This window comes from Podarcis raffonei, chromosome 15, assembly GCF_027172205.1.
Source record: "Podarcis raffonei isolate rPodRaf1 chromosome 15, rPodRaf1.pri, whole genome shotgun sequence".
NCBI lineage: Eukaryota > Metazoa > Chordata > Lepidosauria > Squamata > Lacertidae > Podarcis > Podarcis raffonei.
In genome coordinates this window covers 20,057,909-20,075,130 of record NC_070616.1, presented here as the reverse complement: position 1 = coordinate 20,075,130, position 17,222 = coordinate 20,057,909, and the positions used below count along the sequence as shown (strand labels likewise).

At 44.2% G+C, this 17,222-nt stretch overlaps 1 protein-coding gene across 2 annotated transcripts in view; it reads left to right on the top strand.

Moving 5' to 3' along the window:
- Positions 1-213: 213 nt before the first annotated feature.
- OPCML (opioid binding protein/cell adhesion molecule like) overlaps positions 214-17,222 on the top strand; it is a 760,587-nt gene continuing 743,578 nt past the window's right edge. The window contains exons 1-2 of one of the 2 annotated variants that reach the window (XM_053367519.1): positions 214-427; positions 666-786. In XM_053367519.1, coding sequence (XP_053223494.1) covers positions 726-786 — 61 coding nt within the window. In that variant the 5' untranslated portion in view covers positions 214-427; positions 666-725. Of the gene's footprint in view, positions 435-665; positions 787-17,222 lie in introns of both variants that reach the window. The other variant, XM_053367517.1, reaches the window with a different exon arrangement.

Genomic DNA, 17,222 nt, shown 5'->3' with positions numbered 1-17,222 from the left:
ATCAACAAGTTGCATTTCCCTCTGTGGCATCTAACTGCAAGGAGCATCCCCAAACCCCTCTGCCTGCCTGCCTGTGTGAGAGAGTGAGTGAGTGAGAGGGAAGGAGGGTGGGTGGCAGGAAGGAGCTCAGAGCTACAGGGAGAAATAAACAAACATCCAATCCATGGCACTGACAAGAGTCTGCTTCCTTTCTCCCTTTCAAAGCTGCTGACCCAAGACCTCAGCCTGGCCAAAGGCTCTGTGTCCCCCGACACACTTCCCCCTCTCTCCCCGTGCCCTGCATTGGGGTAGATCTGGAAGTAAGGGAGGGCACAGCAAGGGGCACCAAAGGGAGCAGTTGGCAGTGCCGTTTAACTCCCCACAGTGTCAAAAAGCTGCAGAAGAGCCAGAGAATGTCACTCAGGAGACCAGAACCAATGAATGCCTGGTAGGAGGTCTGTTCTCTCTCCCCCCCACCCCCGTACAGACTGGTAGTGCTGGTTCTGGGGCTTCTTCTGCTAGCGTGTTATGTGCAGGGTGGAAAAAGAGAGGGGGAGAGAGAGAGGGAGGGAGGGGAGTGGGGGGAAAAATCAGAGACACTGACTGCCTGTCCCCATCTCTCTTTCTCTCTCTCTCTCCAACTCGCGCTCCCTCCCTCTGCAAACATTGGATTTAAACCTACTCAGAATTCAGCACGGAGGAAAACAGCCAGCCAAGCCGCTCCAGACTATTGCAGCTCCCCCAAGATGTATCATCCCGCCTGCTGGATCGTCTTCACGGCCACAACTGCCCTGTTCTTCATCCCAGGTATGCCACAAGGAGGGACGGTGGCAGGGGAATCCCTCTCGCTCCCGTATATCTCTAGGCAAGAAGATGGACCAGACGAGGAAGGTTGAAGAGGTGGGGTGGGGTGGGGGACGCGTTTTGCATGCCACAGCGATACAGACCTGATGATTTCGCCCAGATGTGCACATTATGATTATGATTAGTTAGGGGGTCCGTCCCCCGGTCACAGCACTAATGTGCCACGTTTTGGGGTGTGCATGTAAAGGAGGTGATTGGGCTCAGAACTGGCGCTTAGTCCTTCAGGGATCCTGCCACTGTTTCCTCCCAGAGGGATGCTGTGCCGGCATCGGACAGCAGCTGCTCCTGCGTTGTGAATAGGAGATGGTACTTTCCCTGGGATTTGCATTATCTGTCCACAATGTTTGTGTGTGTGTTGGTGCTTGTGTGCAATGGCTTTTTGGAGAAGTCTTTTACTCCCAACCCCAATCTTCTCCTCCTCTTTCTTCTCCATCTCCTCTGGGCATCTTTCTTAGCAAATTGAGTGTGTGTGTGGGGGGGGTGGATGGTGATGATGGAGATGGTTTGGGAGTGCTTTCCCTCCCAGGTTCAGCACCCGTACCTCATTTTCACGTAAAGAAGTCCACTGCCCTTCTCTTGTTTTCAGATAGCAAAGCCCACTGGCTTTTATACAGTGATGGTGGTAGGAGTGAGGTTTCTTCTTCATCCCCCAAACTGACCAATGCACACACACACACACACACACACACAGACACACACACACACCAGCTGCTACTTGTTTGGGCATCAGCTACAGATGCTGCAGTGTTGGAAGCCAGACCAGGTGTTCTTGAGTTTTCTTATCCAGAAGGCATCATTGTCGCCTGCCACCATCACAGCGTTTACTGAAGACTTTAGGATCCCTCGGCTGCTTCTTGCTGCAAACCCCGGTCTGAATAGGTTTATTGTAATTCAAGCTCTAACTGGCTCTGGGCAGGAGCTCCGCAGACAGGCACTTAGTGTGGGGAGCTGAATACGCATCTGAACATCTGTCCCAATATAAAATAGAAGAGCAGGGTGGGAGGGATGGGGACCGATAGAGAAGGAGTTGTGCCTTATATGTGTTGCTGAGCTGTTGGGATTGCCAGAGTTCTGAACATGCAATGCCCTCGGAAACAGCTTCAGCAGTCTGTTAGTCTGAAATATACACATATTTGAAATGCACAGCAGGAGTGTGTGTTGCACTGGGTGTTACAAGAGCATAGGCACAAAATCTATACCGTATCAGTATTTTTGCAAACAGACTTTTTAGCACAAGCCTGCTGTGGTGGGAGGCGGATGTGAGCCACAGCTAGGCTTGCATGGATTTACTATCCATGTGCATCACAGTTTCCATCAGAGGCTGGTTTGTGTAAAAACTTTATCCACATTCCAAGACCCCACAAGCTTTGGATGTAGGTGTGCAGGCGAAGAGCACAGGGACAGGCATGTGTGTTGCATTCTGTATAATGCATTCTCATGCCAATGGTTTGAGGAAATGCATTTGCACTTAAATTACAGAGGGGTGGGTGGGATGTTTGGGTGGACAGAGGGACAAAGGGCACAGAGCTCTCCACCTTCCAGTGCAAAGGCCACCTTCTACTCTTCAGTTTGGCCATGGTATACAGAAGTGGCTCTTGAATTCTAACCGGTGTGCATAATTCATCATGAGGTTGCGATTTGGTTTCAGTTTTGTGATAAACTACATTCTTCTCTGACATCTTGATAATGAACAACCACCTAACGAAAGAATGCTATTTCCAAAAAAGTCACACTGAGGACACCGTATCTGGGTAATGTCAGAGTATGAAAGCTGAATGGGGAATTTTTTAAAAAAATGAGAGTACATATTTCTTCTTGAGAAATTCAGTTTTAGGACAGTTGAGAAGTTTATTTTTTTTTAAAAAAAGAAGTCTTTTTATTTTAACAGCTTCAGATGTGATATGGGGAGGGAGGGGGCTTTATTAGCCTTGAGTGCAGAACTGAAGTCTCCTGGTTTCAGACTCCTTTAAGGGAATGTGAGATTAATGGAGCTCTAGCTACCTCTGAAACAGCATTTCCTGCATGACGTTTTTACACTGACCAATTTGCACCTCAGCATTTGAGATTCAACAACTCTCCTAAGCTGCATGTTGACCAATGTTTACTATCCAGGGTTGATTCAGTGGAATACCTGGGAGACCATGAGAAAGAGCTGATGTAGTGTAAAAGCTGATATAAGCATGAGCTATGAAACTGGAAAGTGATTGGGTCAAATTGCCATGAATTCACTAGTTGGCCTTAGGCAAGCTGTGATACCTCAGCCCTCCCTTCTGCAATATTGCTCCATGGATTACATTACTCTATTAACACACGTGAAGCTCTTTGGATACTTTCAAGCTAGTATTTCAAGTGAAGTGCTGTTGTGATCTTAGCTGGTGAATGTAAACTTGTGAATTTAGATTTATCCACAGGTCTCTTCATTAGCAGGGGAGCTGAATCTTAGAATATCTGGATTATCATTTTGTAGGCTCTTTCTATGCATCACTGGGGGGGAAAAAGCTCTAGGGGTAGGATATGGATTGTTGAGCAAGCGTATTCACTGTCCCACAGCTGACACAACTGTGGGGAAGGGCCATACCTCAGTGGTAGACCATCTGCTTTGCATGTGGGAGGTCCCAGTTTCAATTCCTGGCATCTCCAAGTGAGGCTTGGAAAAGTCCCTGCCTAAAACCCTGGAGAGCAACTGCCAATCAGTGTAAACTATGCTGAGTGAGATGGACAAATGGTCTGACTCAGGCAGCTTCTCGTGCTTCTATGATCCTAACTCGTTTTGCATGTGATATTCCCACTAGATGCTCAGAGGTGGGTCCTTCTGGAGATCAGTTCCTGCCCACTCCCCACCATATTTTGGGGGGCCCCTTAGAGACTGAACTGTTTTGTAGGAGGGATTCAGTTGCATACTAGCAAACTTAAGCCTCTGGCACCCTTGTACAACAACAAAAACAGCCTTTTTGTGGTAAGGAAAGCAATAGGGAAAATGCACTGCAAAATGTGGGGTAAAAAAGAAACAATGGAAGAGGTGCCATGAAACCTCCACTTGTTTGAGAAATCGGCATGAATACTTAATAAATTCAATGCTCAGTAAACAGCATACATTGTATAACATCCATGTAAACAAACCAGAATGGAAAATGTGGATGTTGTGTAACCTCCATGCAAGTTTTCTGCAAACAAATGAAGATGAACAAGTTATTTAGATGTTCTCTTAATCATACCTGGATGTTTGTTTGAGATGAATGAAACAATGAAAAAGAGGCTTTTAAGATGTTTGATTGGGGTGAAGGGAAACTGGAAGGTTCATGTGGAAAATACAATTGCCAAGTCATTATTAGCCTTAATGGCTTCACTGTGGTCCCTCCCTCTGATTCCTTGGTTTTTAATTATCTTCCTTTTCAGTTTGGATGGCGCTTTTAGTCCTCTTACTTCCCAATAGGACCCCATATATTTTCTCCCTGCCAATTTACTTTTTGCAGAGTCTGAAGACCTGAAAGGTTAATGTAATAATGAAACCCTGACCTTGTCTGGTCACAGGAAGACTCTTCCTCCACAGCTTTGTGAAGGCAGAGAGGTTTCCATCTTGGAATAATTTGAAGCTAATGCTTTCCTCCCTGGAGAGACTATCGGAGAAAGAGGACTGCATGCAGCCAATGGTTTTCCAGACAGAATCTCTGTGATGATGAGAAGGGCAGTGGATGTTTTTTAAACTGAGTTAAAGAGCAGCAATAGAACTGGGAAGGTTCAGTTCATGTAGTCTCCAGTTAAGGCAGAGACAAAGAACCTGTAGCCTTACAGTTGTTTGGAGTCCAACATGATAAGAATTGTAGTTCAGCAACATCTGGAGAGCCACAAGAGAACATCTGGAGAGCCATCTGGAGAATCCTGTGTACCACCTTGAGTTCCCTGAAGAAAAAGGTGAGATATAAATGCAAGCAGCAGCAGCAGCACAAAATGAAACAGTAACAAACGTGATAGGTCTCTGCTTCAAGATGTCAAAGGGAGGAAAAGGAGTAAAGATAGCAAGGTAGCAAGAAGAAAAATGTGAGGACGTGAAGATCAGCCCATATAATCACAGAATTGTAGAGTTGGAAGAGACCCCAAAGGTCATCTAGTCCAGCCCCCTGCAATGTAGAATGAAACCGTTTTCTTCTGAAGCCAATGGCATTGCTTGTCATTCCCAAATATGCCCCCCTGAACCTACTGGAAGACTGTCTAGAAAAATAATATGCCTTGGCCTCTAGGCAGGTGAGTGTGTTCCCTGTTAAACTTGGCTCAGTGCAAGGATGTTGGTCAGAAACAAGTCTATAGATCTGAAAGTCTATAAGCTGTGAAGATTGCCTTGTTTGCAGAACTGTATTTGAACCTGTATTCCAAAGGCTTAAAGGAACCAAGAGGGAAAGAGCTCATCCATGTTGATTGTATCTTCTGTTGCTAAGATATGACACCAGAAACGGATCTGCTATTTCTGTGCATGTGTTGCTAGCTTCTCCATGCCCAAACCTTTGTTCCAAAAAGGGTTTAACCTGTCCCTTTTCTGGGAGCTTGAGTTGAGTTCTGCTGCCTTAGTGATTCCCTCTTTTTTGGGCCCCAAAAGTTTTCATTAGTTTCTTGTCTTGCTCCACAAGTTTTGCATTGGCCTCTAAATGATATCTTTTTCTTGTCTTCTTTCCCCCTCTTCTCTGTCTCCCCCCAGCAATTCTGTCCCCTCCTCTAAATGGGGAGGGCATTTTTGCCACACCCTCTCCCCCCTGGAATAAGAGGAGATATAGTTTCTCACAAAGGGAGGTATGTGGATCTTCATGTTGGTCATATAGGGGGGAAATGGCAGCCCAGTTATTTAAACTGGCTCCATCCCTCATTCTTCATTCTTCTTCTGGTAATGCCTACCTTCTTGGCCTTGGCAATGTGGGCTCTGCTAGTCATCCTTTTTGGGGGTACTGAGTAGGAATTTGAGGAGAGACGTTGCTTAGTTTGGGGGGTCTTCACTTTTTTGCCTATTTTGCACTGTTGGATGTTGCCCATGTGACTGGAGAATCTGGCTAAGAGGAATTTCACCAGGGCAGGTGAGAGGACATAAGAAATTATTGAGGGCTTGGCCTCGCAGGGGCATCGAGGTGAATGTTAGCCAATGTGGCCTCAGTAAGCATGTCAGGTTCTTACACCTAAGGTGCATGCAGCAAGGTGGAGGACAATTTTCTTTTAAAACCAAACCCTTGCTGTGTGACCACAACATGCAGCTGGAAGTTTGCTCAGGAAATGGGAGTGATTATATCCTCCCATTTATTGCAACCCACCTGCCCAAATTTGTTTAATTGGGTTAATTAGTTCAATTTCATTGATTTGCAGATTCTCTACTTGTTTTATTTTAATAAATGTAACCTGTTCACCCATATTATAGTTTGTATTGAGTCTTCTTTCTGGTGTGATGGCAAGGAATTCACTGTGTGCTGCTCCCAGATCCCAGTACAAGCAGTTGTGCATGGATAGGATACTCAAGAAAGGATACTTGGTGTCACTTGAAATATTGTCAAGAGAATCAAGTGGGAGAGGCGGAAGACTAAAGAAGATAGAAGGCGTGTGTGTGTGTGTGTGTGTGTGTGTGTGTGTGTGAGAGAGAGAGAGAGAGAGAGAGAGTCCTGATTTGCACATCACTTTAAACCAAAATAAAACTAAACTGTGGTTTAAATGTGAGCACAGTGCATTCCAGCATGCTGATGAAATGACTTGGCTCCTCCTCTTGCTTCTACTAACCTGCTTGGGAAATAAGCCATGGTCTATCACACCTAAACCTGGGCTTCTACTTGGCTTCTCTACAAACAAGCATTAACCACATTTTGTGGTTACTGCTGATGCTTTGTTTTGGGTGGAAACCAACCATGAGTCTGAGGATGGATCTAGGCACATCAAAGGAACAATTCAGTTAAATGTGTTGTAAACTCATACAGGGAAATCTGGTAGGGAAATACAGGACTCCACAGCGCTATCTGGTGTCACAGTGTTATTTCACATATAGAACACATATAAAATGTTTTTTCTTTACCAATCTAGCTGAGTCTTCAATTGGGACATAACACTAAGCCAGACCATGGCATGGTTCCTTGCAGTGTGCAAGAGCGAGATAAGGTCCCACAATTTCAGCAGTTTACACTAGCACACTGTACATGCACATTTTAACCATGGTGTGGTTTAACTATGGTTACTTTAAACTGATACGCAAACTGAGCCTATATGTGAGATCTCTCTCTCTCTGTGTTTATACACACACAGTATACACACACACACACACACACACACACACACACACCTGTGGCTTGTAATCTTGAAAGTCATTTGATTGGCCCTTAGGAAGATTGATCAGCTGAAGCCCAATAGCAGTAGGTAGGATGGCCAGTTTGGCATTGTCAAGAAAGAGGATTTGTACCACCGAGAAAGATGATTAAAAGGAGAGAAATCAGCATAAAATTTACAAATGGTACCTGATACACATAAGTGCAAATTTAGAAATAATGAGTATAATTTAAATAGAAATACATCTCACCTTAGTGGGGGAGGCACCAGACGACTTTCATTCCCATTCAGTCTGCTGACCAGTTGCCAGTACCAGCTCTCTCTTACCTTTAAACCAGTTGGGCAGCTCTGGAACAGAGGACACCTTCAAACAGAGGTCTGTATTCTGGCAGTTATTCAAAATAGAGGACTGTACTCTGTAAAGCAGGAAGCACAGCCACTCTAGTGGTGGGGAACAGGAGGAATTACTTGCCTCCTGATTGTTAGGCAGGAGCAGGACTTGCAAAGGGTCCTGTCCCCATCACTTGACCAGAGTGTGGGCAATTTTAGGCCCAAGCCTCACAACGGAAGGCCTGTAGCTCAGTGGGAGAGCATTTGTTTTGCATGCAAATGTCCCCGGTTCAATTTTATGCCAGTGGGCCTTTGAAGCTGTTTAATTAGCCAGTCACTGTGATGCACATTTGAATTGTTTTTAAATTGAATTTTAAATTGAATTGTTTTTGAATTTAATTGTGTGTGCGTACACACACACTGCTGTACACCACCTTGAAATTTTTTGATATGGCATTGTAGACATACTTGTACAAAGGGATATAAATGAATGAATCCCTGGCACCTCCAGGTAGGGCTGCAAGTATTCCTATCTGAAACCCTGGATAACTGCTGCCTGTCAGTGTAGACAATACTGAGCTAAATTAATCGATTGACTTATTGGGTACAAGACAGCTTCCTCTGCACAACACAAGCCTGAGAATAAATCACTCGTATCCTCCTCCCTCTGGTTCTGCCACAGGGGAGGAAGGGGGTGCACCTTTAATTTGTGATGACATTCAAACAAGCACACCTTTCCATCTGTGTAACCTGAAGTGGGCACAGCCCAGGAGAAACTTCGGTTGATTGCATAAAGTGGTCTTTAGGCAATTGTTATATGGTTTTGATGGAGCACAGTCCCTAAAGGGAGATGGAGGCAGTCCCTAAAGTAGATGTGGAGGATCCAAAAGGGTTCAGCACTTTGTAGGTCAAAGCCAGCCTTGAATCCTGTGAGAATCCAGCCTGTGCCTTTCAAGAGGATTTCTGCTTCGTCTTCAGTGTCTAGGGGCATGTGTGCTCCTGGAACAAACAGAAGGGAATGCCCCCAGCTGTCACTGTGGCAGTATTCTTGGTTGGTGCAGTGACAACCGTAGCCTATGGATTTGCTACAATGCTCACCTGCCTCGGCGGGATTAATTAGTTGTTTGCGAGACTCTTTGAAGATGCAAAGTGCTAAGGCTGATCTTCAACTTTGATTTCTGTCTCCTGATTTTTGAATAATTCTTCTGAGTAGGGCAGGTCCCCTGAGTTTCCTCGCTTGTCACCTCCTCCTCTGCTAAGATGCCAGCTCCTTCCCCACCCCAAAGTATCTTCAAGGATATGCATAAGTGTCTGCATGCAGATAGGTGCCATGCTCCTTGTTTGTTTGCTTAATTTGTGCCATGAGGAAGTGCATCCAAGTGTACGCCACTCTCTTCCTTCATGCTTGCTAACTCCACATTGGCTGCCACAAGGAGGGCATTTTTTGAGGGCAGAGGAACAGGCTCCATTGCAGGATTTCTTTCCCATTTCTGCCAGCTGCATATGTCAGAGCTCCATAGTGATGCTTCTGTGCCATCCAGAATGCAGAGGCTTGAGCATGTAGATTATGCAACTTTGCACTGCCGTTGGTTCCCCCAGCTGTGCTCCTAGCCTAATCAGGGTCATTCAGCATGACACCACTTAAAGCCCTGGGTAGGCTCTCTCACCAGGAAAGACTGCTTTGTTCTGTGCTCACAGACAAGTACGCTATGTGTGGGGATCTGAGATGAAATGTCAGTTCCTCCAGGACGTTTTGCTCTCTTCCACCTTGCTTTCAGCATGTGACAACTGGCCAAGTTGGGTTGGGAGGCTGGCAACTCCCCAGCGGCAAGCACGGATGAAAGGACATCCCGGGGACCTTGCATGATGAACCAGACTCATGCCACAACTCACAATTGAAGCAAAGCGAGGGGGCACAGATATCCCTTACTGACATCTGACACTGGGTGGGCTTATTGTTAATTTGTAGTTTGATGGGTACATGGTGCATCCTGATGGTTACTGTTTTCAGGTGGGATTCAGTCACATACCAACAAATTCATGTTGAACAATTAAAGTTGTTTTTGTGCTCTTGCCCAACAAATCTGCTCCTCTCCTCAAAGCTAGGACTTTTTTTTTTTTGCAATAAGGAAAGTGCACCAAAATCTTGAGAATAACAATTGTTCAAGGCAACATTGTACAACATCCCCGCCAACAAATTGGAATGAATGCTCTGTCCATAGCTGTAGTCATCTAACCTCCCAACAAAGTGTGTGGAAAACAATCAGAATGACTGCTTGATATTAAGCAGGTCACCTGGAAGTGACCCTGGCCACTTGTCTTCACGCTGGTTCACATGTGCATGTACACCTATGCTATCACTGGCAGTTGCTTGCTAAGTCTAGGGTCATCTAATAGAAATGCTATCTCATTTAAAAGCAATGCATTTTGGAGTTGATACTGGATGGTGCAAAAATGATCCAGAAGGGGCATACTTAGAGGTTGGCCAGGTTGGCTCCTGCCAAGGGTGCAGGCCACCCAACCCCCACAAAAATCACACCACTCCACTGTGGCTAGGAGTGGCTAAGAGCCTGCTTGCCCTCTTCCCAGGAAGCCATGCTCTGGGTCATGTAGGAAGTCACTGGCAGAGAATGAAAGGCGATGAAAAGCAAACTTGTTGAGTTTCTGGTTCATGGTCTGGTGGTGGTGGAGAATGCCAATACATCTCCTTGCCAAGGCTGCAAAGAAGGCTAGGTACACCTCTGATGCCTCTTGCATGCATACACATCTTTGTTTGCAACAAATAAACACTGGAAGCTGCTTTGAATGATTAGGTATTTGTCCATCTAGCTAGTGTAGTCTAATATCACCAGCGCTGGCTCTCTAGGGTCTCAGGAAGAAATGTTTCCCGCCCCTTTTATCTGAAGATGCCAGGGGTTGAACCTAGGACCTTGCTGGATGCTGTAGCGAGCAGCTAGCTCCCACATACAACATCAACACTGAGGTCTGGATGGGAAGTTGACAGTTAAATGGCTAAGTAAGCAGCAGAGCAGCCTTTGCATTTAATAAAGCTGTGACCCTCGTTCAACCCATATTGTTGCCTTGTATCTTCATTCCAGATATGGGAGCAATGCACCATTAACTGAAAATGTCGTCTCTTGAGAAATATTCAGCAGAGCTTTCTGTTACAGCCAATTTTGCTAAATCATTGGGATTCATTTTGCAGAAGACCATAGCTTTCAGCTATGTCAAACCTTTTCAGTTATGCCATCCTTGCTAGTTAATTAATATGGCAAAGTGATATTAATCCGGGTCCACACTCCACAGAGCTATCATCTCTTATCCACTGCTGGGCACTAGAGTGACAGGAAGTTGCCACTGATTAGGCATAAGCCCATAGAGGAGCACATTTGTTCCACTTTAGTGTGATTTCAGGACAGGCAAGAGGGTCTTAAAGGGATTTTCCATGCTCTCTTAAAAGTCTAAGGAAAGCAGTTCATCAGATACGGTGGGCATCAATCCTCCATCTGTCAGAAACTGCAAAACAAACATATCTTGGCAACTCTTGATGTTGAGACAACAGACTGGCAACTCTTCTATTACAGCTTGCAGCTCAGCCAGTAAAAGGTATTAGCCAACAATAAATGTTATGAGTCCAGCTGCCCTTGCATACATGTGTGAATCATCTGTGGCATGTTGGTGGTTTAAGTTGATCATTTGGGTTTATCTTGCTCTTTGCAAGGTCTGGTGGTCAGCTGATGATTGGGGCTAGGAAAGTGCACAGAAGTGTGCAAAAGCAGGTCATCACCTGACATCCATTGTATCCCCACCTACCTATCAAACTTGGCCTGTAGTGTTGGGGGTAAGAATCTGGCCCACCAGCCAGATTCTATTACTGACTCAACCCTGACCTAAGAGAACTAACTTTATAAAGCTTCCCTGCCTGGTGACTTGGATGTGATTCTTTGTCTTTATTGATGGGTATGAGGATAGCCGATGGGTCTCAAACCCTCAGTGAGTTAGGCACTTACCCTGCATGCAAAGACAGGCTACAGTGGATTGAGTGGATGAGACCAATAGGCGGTCCAATAGTCAAGAAGGCAGTTTATGCATATTCTGTAGAGGGAATTGAAGGGCAGGTGGGACTTGTCAACCTGGGAAGACAGACCATCTAGGAGAAGAAAAGCTCTGGTCCTAAACCTCCACTGCCTTGTGGGATATCTTTGGGAGAAGAAAAGGTCAAGGAGTAAACCCTGCACAAATCTGCAGTAGCATCCATGAGGTGGTTGGATGTCTCCTTGTACATGTCCTTCTGGCAACTCCTATTGTCAAGTTGGTACCAAATGTCTTGGTCTGCTTTCCTTTGGACCACATCAGCGAGGCCAAGAAGGGGGTTTAGTCATGTGCACAACCAAAGACAACCATACACACTGCCCAGGATTGCATCCCAGGAAGTCACTTTGGTGTTGCAAACACAGTTGTTTGACTTCACCCCTGGAAGCACAGTCCATTGTCTCTTGAGGTAGCCTTGGGGGCTAGTACCCTGAGGAAGCTTGACTAAAAAGGTTGCTTACCCCACTACTTCTCACAACCCTTTGTGGAGAGGAACTATCGGAAGGCAGCTTTATTTATGCTTGGTGGCTTCACCTCATCTGCATCTGCCACATGTGATGATGGAAAGCCATCTGGTGCTGTCTTAGCACATCTCTGAGTGAATAAAGAAAGAAAAGCACAGATAAGATACAGGGCAGATCTAGTACTTGGAAACTGAGACCATTTTAAGGTAGACAGCAGGATAATGTCCCCCTAGGTCTCACCTTAAACATTAAGATTTCTTCACTATGAGATAGTTCACTGCATTTCAGGAAGTTTCTCTTACTGTGGGTCCTTGTATGTTTCGATAAAACTGTGGGCCTTCATTAAATCCATGCACGACTTAGGTCTTCATTTCAGGATGTGTGGATTATATGTTTGCTGCTTTACCAAGAGGATGTTGGAAATGTAGCCCTTGTTGAGTTTGCCATAGCTTTCCTCTCCTTTGGATAACTTGCACCACCCACCCGTTACTGAAGTGCAGGAGTGCATGCAGGCAACAGCACAACAGGAATTTTTGATGCACTCCTATTTATCACCACAGCAAGATTATTTCACAGTGACCATTTTGAAAGCTTTGAGGCTTTCAAGGGATCTGCTTGCAAATCATGCTTACCTAAGTGACTTCCCAGCATTCTCAGTAAACTTGGACCTTTGCAATATTTTAGCCTTTTCATTCTGACCCAAGAAGACCACTCTTGTACTTATGATTTTGTGGATGTCATGATGCATGCAATGGTATGCAAAAAAAGTAAAAAATAATAGTGTTTAGCCTTGAAACAAGCCAAACAATAAAACAAGATTTAATATGAACAAGAGTGAAGTGCATTTACACAAAAAGACCTGGGGCCTTTAATTACAGCAAACAATTGCTCCTGTTGAATGAATTGATGTGGTGGTGCAAGCCTCACTTGCCCTCCTTGCGAATATCCAGAGTGGATTGCAGAATTCATTGTGCAGCTCCAGGACCACAACTTGCTCTTTGCAGAGCAGAATGAAGCCACTCCTGGCTCTGTTTATTCTTCATTTGAGAGCTGAGCAAGAAATAAAGAAGCATAAAGATTTCCAAGCTCAGGATACTTGGAGTACCCACAAATGTCTGACTGCTGGAAGCTGGAAGTGAATCATTAAGAATGAATTGGTTGCTCCATGACTTGACTCCCCTATTCAATGCACTAAACTTTCTTTGCCATTCTTTGGAGTGGTTTTAGAGAGAGTGCAAGGACAGGTGAGTGAGCAACTTCCAGAAAAACACTTTGTGAGCTGGAATATTGCAGCTGATTTGAATAGTTAGGTGACTAATATAATTAGCATTTCATGTTCAAGAACATGGTGGATGTCAGGTGCATGCTGAATTTCTTACCTTATATATTTATGCATTTATTCTACAGTGTCTTATTCTGAAATGTGGGAGGAACAAAGTCTGTCAGCTCATGGCAAAACCCTGCTAATATGGATTCAGAAATCACAAGAAAATAGAGGGTTAATTTCAGGTTTCTCTTTTGTTTGCACTCTTGCATCTGAAAAGTCCCTTCTGTCCCCAGAAGGACTAGAAGAGGGAAGATTTGGTTTCTTCATATTGTCTCAATTTTGAGTGCTAAACATGCTGATTCACCATGCCTGAAACCTCTACATTTGGAGATATTCTAAGTGGAACAGCAGAAAAGTGGCTTAGAAGAGGCAAACTTTGTTGAGAAAAGATGCTGTAGCTGTGGGTATCTGCAGACCAGGTGACTAATATTTTCTGTACACAAGCATGTTTATTTATGGCTGCATTCACGTGGCCATCTATTCCATTTCCCTTATTGTAAATTTGCACATTGTATTTGAGCTTCCACACAGCATAAAAGCCACTTCCAGAAAACTAATGGAATATAGTGCATGTTTATTGCTCCATGTTTCATGAATTATCTCCACGTGCCATGATTCCATAAATAATCATTTGCTGCCTCCTTAACTTGGAAGATTGTGGGAGTTTTGCAAGAACTTGTCTCCCTCCTCTAACCTTTTCTCTCCACTGCCTTTCCCTTAAGTGCCTGGTCTTCTTCATTAGTAAGCCTGATGGCAAAGGGCTCCCTCCCTGCCTGTCCTTTTAACTGATGTGAGCTGCTTTGGGAGACAACCATTGTCTGACAAGCAGGACAAAAATACAGCAAATAAATTTGAAAACAAAAGTTAATCCCAACCAAGTTCCATTGACAGATATGGCAGTTTGTCAACACTAATTGGTACTATATGGTGGAGAGGGTATGTCACTGTTTTTCCTATCACACACCCCATACCTTATAATTGTAACAAAATATTTAACTGCATATTCCCTTATTTTATTGGACACGCTCACCTGGCTCATAGGTCCATGCCATGGCAGTGCACAAGTTGCTGCTGCAGACGACCCAAATAAACTATGGTGAGCAAGAGTTGAAGTAAGCCCAGATGGTTCTTTGCAGTGCTTTTTTTTCTTTAAAAATAATGTTTAGGGGTACTCTCATTTTCCTGCTCATATTGAAGCCAAACTTAGATTAACAAAATGTTTAGGGATATGTGTCCCCATGTGTGTCCCCAGAAAAAAGCACTGGTTCTTTGAAAGCAAATTCTGTGTAGCAGAGCAGGGCTGGTGGTGGATATATTTTCTACCTAGCAAGAAAGTCGGGTTTGTTGCTGCTTTTGGCCTCAGTGGTTGCAGAAGACAAGCAGAGAGAGAACCACTGACATTTTCACCCCCCAAAATTGCTGGAGTATCTGTTTAGTTTTGCAGAGGGAAATAAAATGAGCCTTTTGTGTAGGGCATTTGAGAATGAGATCTGAGTGGAAATTGGCGTAGTGAGGAGGGAGAAAGGGGACCCTAGTAGGGATGATGGGGGGAGAGGAATTTGATTCCATTTGCATTCAAAGATGGAGCTATCAAATCAACACTTTCAGAAACAACACATGAACCAAAACACAGCTATCCTTAGAAATCCACACTCCTCTAAATTTTGCAATGCAGTTCTCCAGCCAAACAATGTTTACAGAGCCTAGGAGCAAATGTGCATAAAAAAATGCATGGGGGGGGGATTAATCGCAAAAATGTGTATGTTGGGAGACATGCATATTAAAATGCTGTGTCAAATTGCTGCAAAAAGTGGGGAGCCAAATTTAAGACTTGAAAAAAGAGAAACTGAGAGAACCAAAGTAGACAGACCCTTCCATCCCTAGACACTGGGGTATCCCTCCCTCCGTGGCTTCCATGAAACGTTCTCCTGCTGTCCACCTGCCAGCCAGTTCTGTCTTCTCTCTTGGCTGTTTACTTCTGCCTTTTGTTTCTCTTACTTGTTGCTATGCATGCAGCGTATAGTAGGAACTCCTGTGAATATAGGCCAGGCTTTGATTGTTCAGCAGGCTGGAAGGTGATGATTATAATATTTGACAGGAGAGAAGGGAGGGCAGAGAAGTCTTCACGCTTTCAGATCTGCTTTGTCATAAGAAAGATCTTGTAAAGGGTCTTCGAAGGATGACTTTCTCCCTCCATGCAAATCATGTCTGAGTATTAAAGTCAACGATTTTCTTCTAAAGAAGCGCCGCATGAGGTTCACCGGTTTGTTATCACACCTTGTTCTAGTGTCCTTGTGCAACGTGTATGCTAATTCCTTGCTTCATTGGGTCAGTTTATTAAAACAGAACTCCCCATTTTGCCCAGAGAGGGTGCTCTTAGAAAGATACCAAGTGAACATTGTCCTATGCTTCTGACCTGTCTACACTACAAGTTTCAAAGAGGTTTCAGGCCTGTTTAACTGTTGCGGTTCTCAAATGAGGATCCCTTTTCTAAAGGGTTGTAGGGATCTCTGGTGCAGCTGTAGAAGTACATCTCAGGGTCCTTTAAGGAGAAGCTATGATAGTTGAAAAGCAGCACATGGAAAATGCATTTCAACCTGTTTCAAATTCTTATTTGTAGCTATATCATCAATGTCAGAGCTACATAATCTATTGTGGTATTTGGATGCCATGATGTTTGGTGCTTGTGTCTCACCAGCAGCATATAATCATTTTCTTTTTTTGACCACCAAATTGTTACAGTTGGCAATAAGCATTTGAGTCTGACCCATTAGGAGCATTACAGCAGGCTAAGAAGGTGACATTATTGATCAGTAGGTGGCACCCTGAAGCCACATCATTTATAGCTGTGGCAAAGGCAGCATGGTCCAATTCTTCCCTTCCTCTCTGTTTTATTGCTTTGCCTTCAGCTAAAGAGAGTTAACTCTTTTGTTTTATCTTCAGTTGATGAGCTATGGTGCCTAGAAGTTACAGGGCACTGTCAAGGTGAAGTCTTCAAAATAAATCTCAAGGATCTTTTGTTGGCTAGTCTAGGTTCAAAAATTCCACTGCAGTCACATCCATCCATGGCTCTGGAGAACTTGCCATTTTGAAGCCTCAAGCCTTCATCTGTTAATGGGTATCTCAGCCATCCAAGGATTGTGATAACCCTTTTATTTATCAATGGCTCATTTGGCTTGTTTACTGCCATATCACAAACTTTGTTTTTATGAGAGGTAATGTCGGAGTTGAGAGACTAAACTGTGAAGAAGGAAGTCCCTTTTGCAATGCTTTCATCTGCCAAGAACTGATTATGTAGCCTTACAGTGCAATCTGAAGCGGGGTTGAGTGTGTGTGAGAGAGGCAAATAGAATGCCATTTCCAAAATCCTGCTCATTTACCTGCATTGTCTAATTTCCACTTGATCTTCCATGTTTATTTATTACTTATTTATTTCACAAAACTTATATACCGCTTGATTGTAGAAAAAACCTCCAAGTGTTTAATATATACTTGAGTGCAATGGCTTCTGGTAGGGCTAATGACATTTTGCCTCCATGGTGGTACATTTGGATTTGGTTGAAGAAATGTCAAGGCAATGAGACCACAGCAAATTTAGTATTACTACAAAAGACAACCTGCGATTGTCAGTCCATGTCCCCTGTTATCTTGTGGCTTGCAGGGCCAGGTGATGCAGTCTGGCAAATTGTGCCCCTCCTTCTTTGAGGGGAAGCAGGGACTTAGCTCACCAATAAAACATTATGAGGATAAAAGGCAAGGGCTGTCAGGGCTAGAACCTTTTGAATGAGCAAACTTGACATAATTAATCAGATGTCAGAACCTCGAAGCAAAGAAAGCTTTGATAGGCAGGAAAAGCTGTCAGATGCATAGTTCTTCTCCTT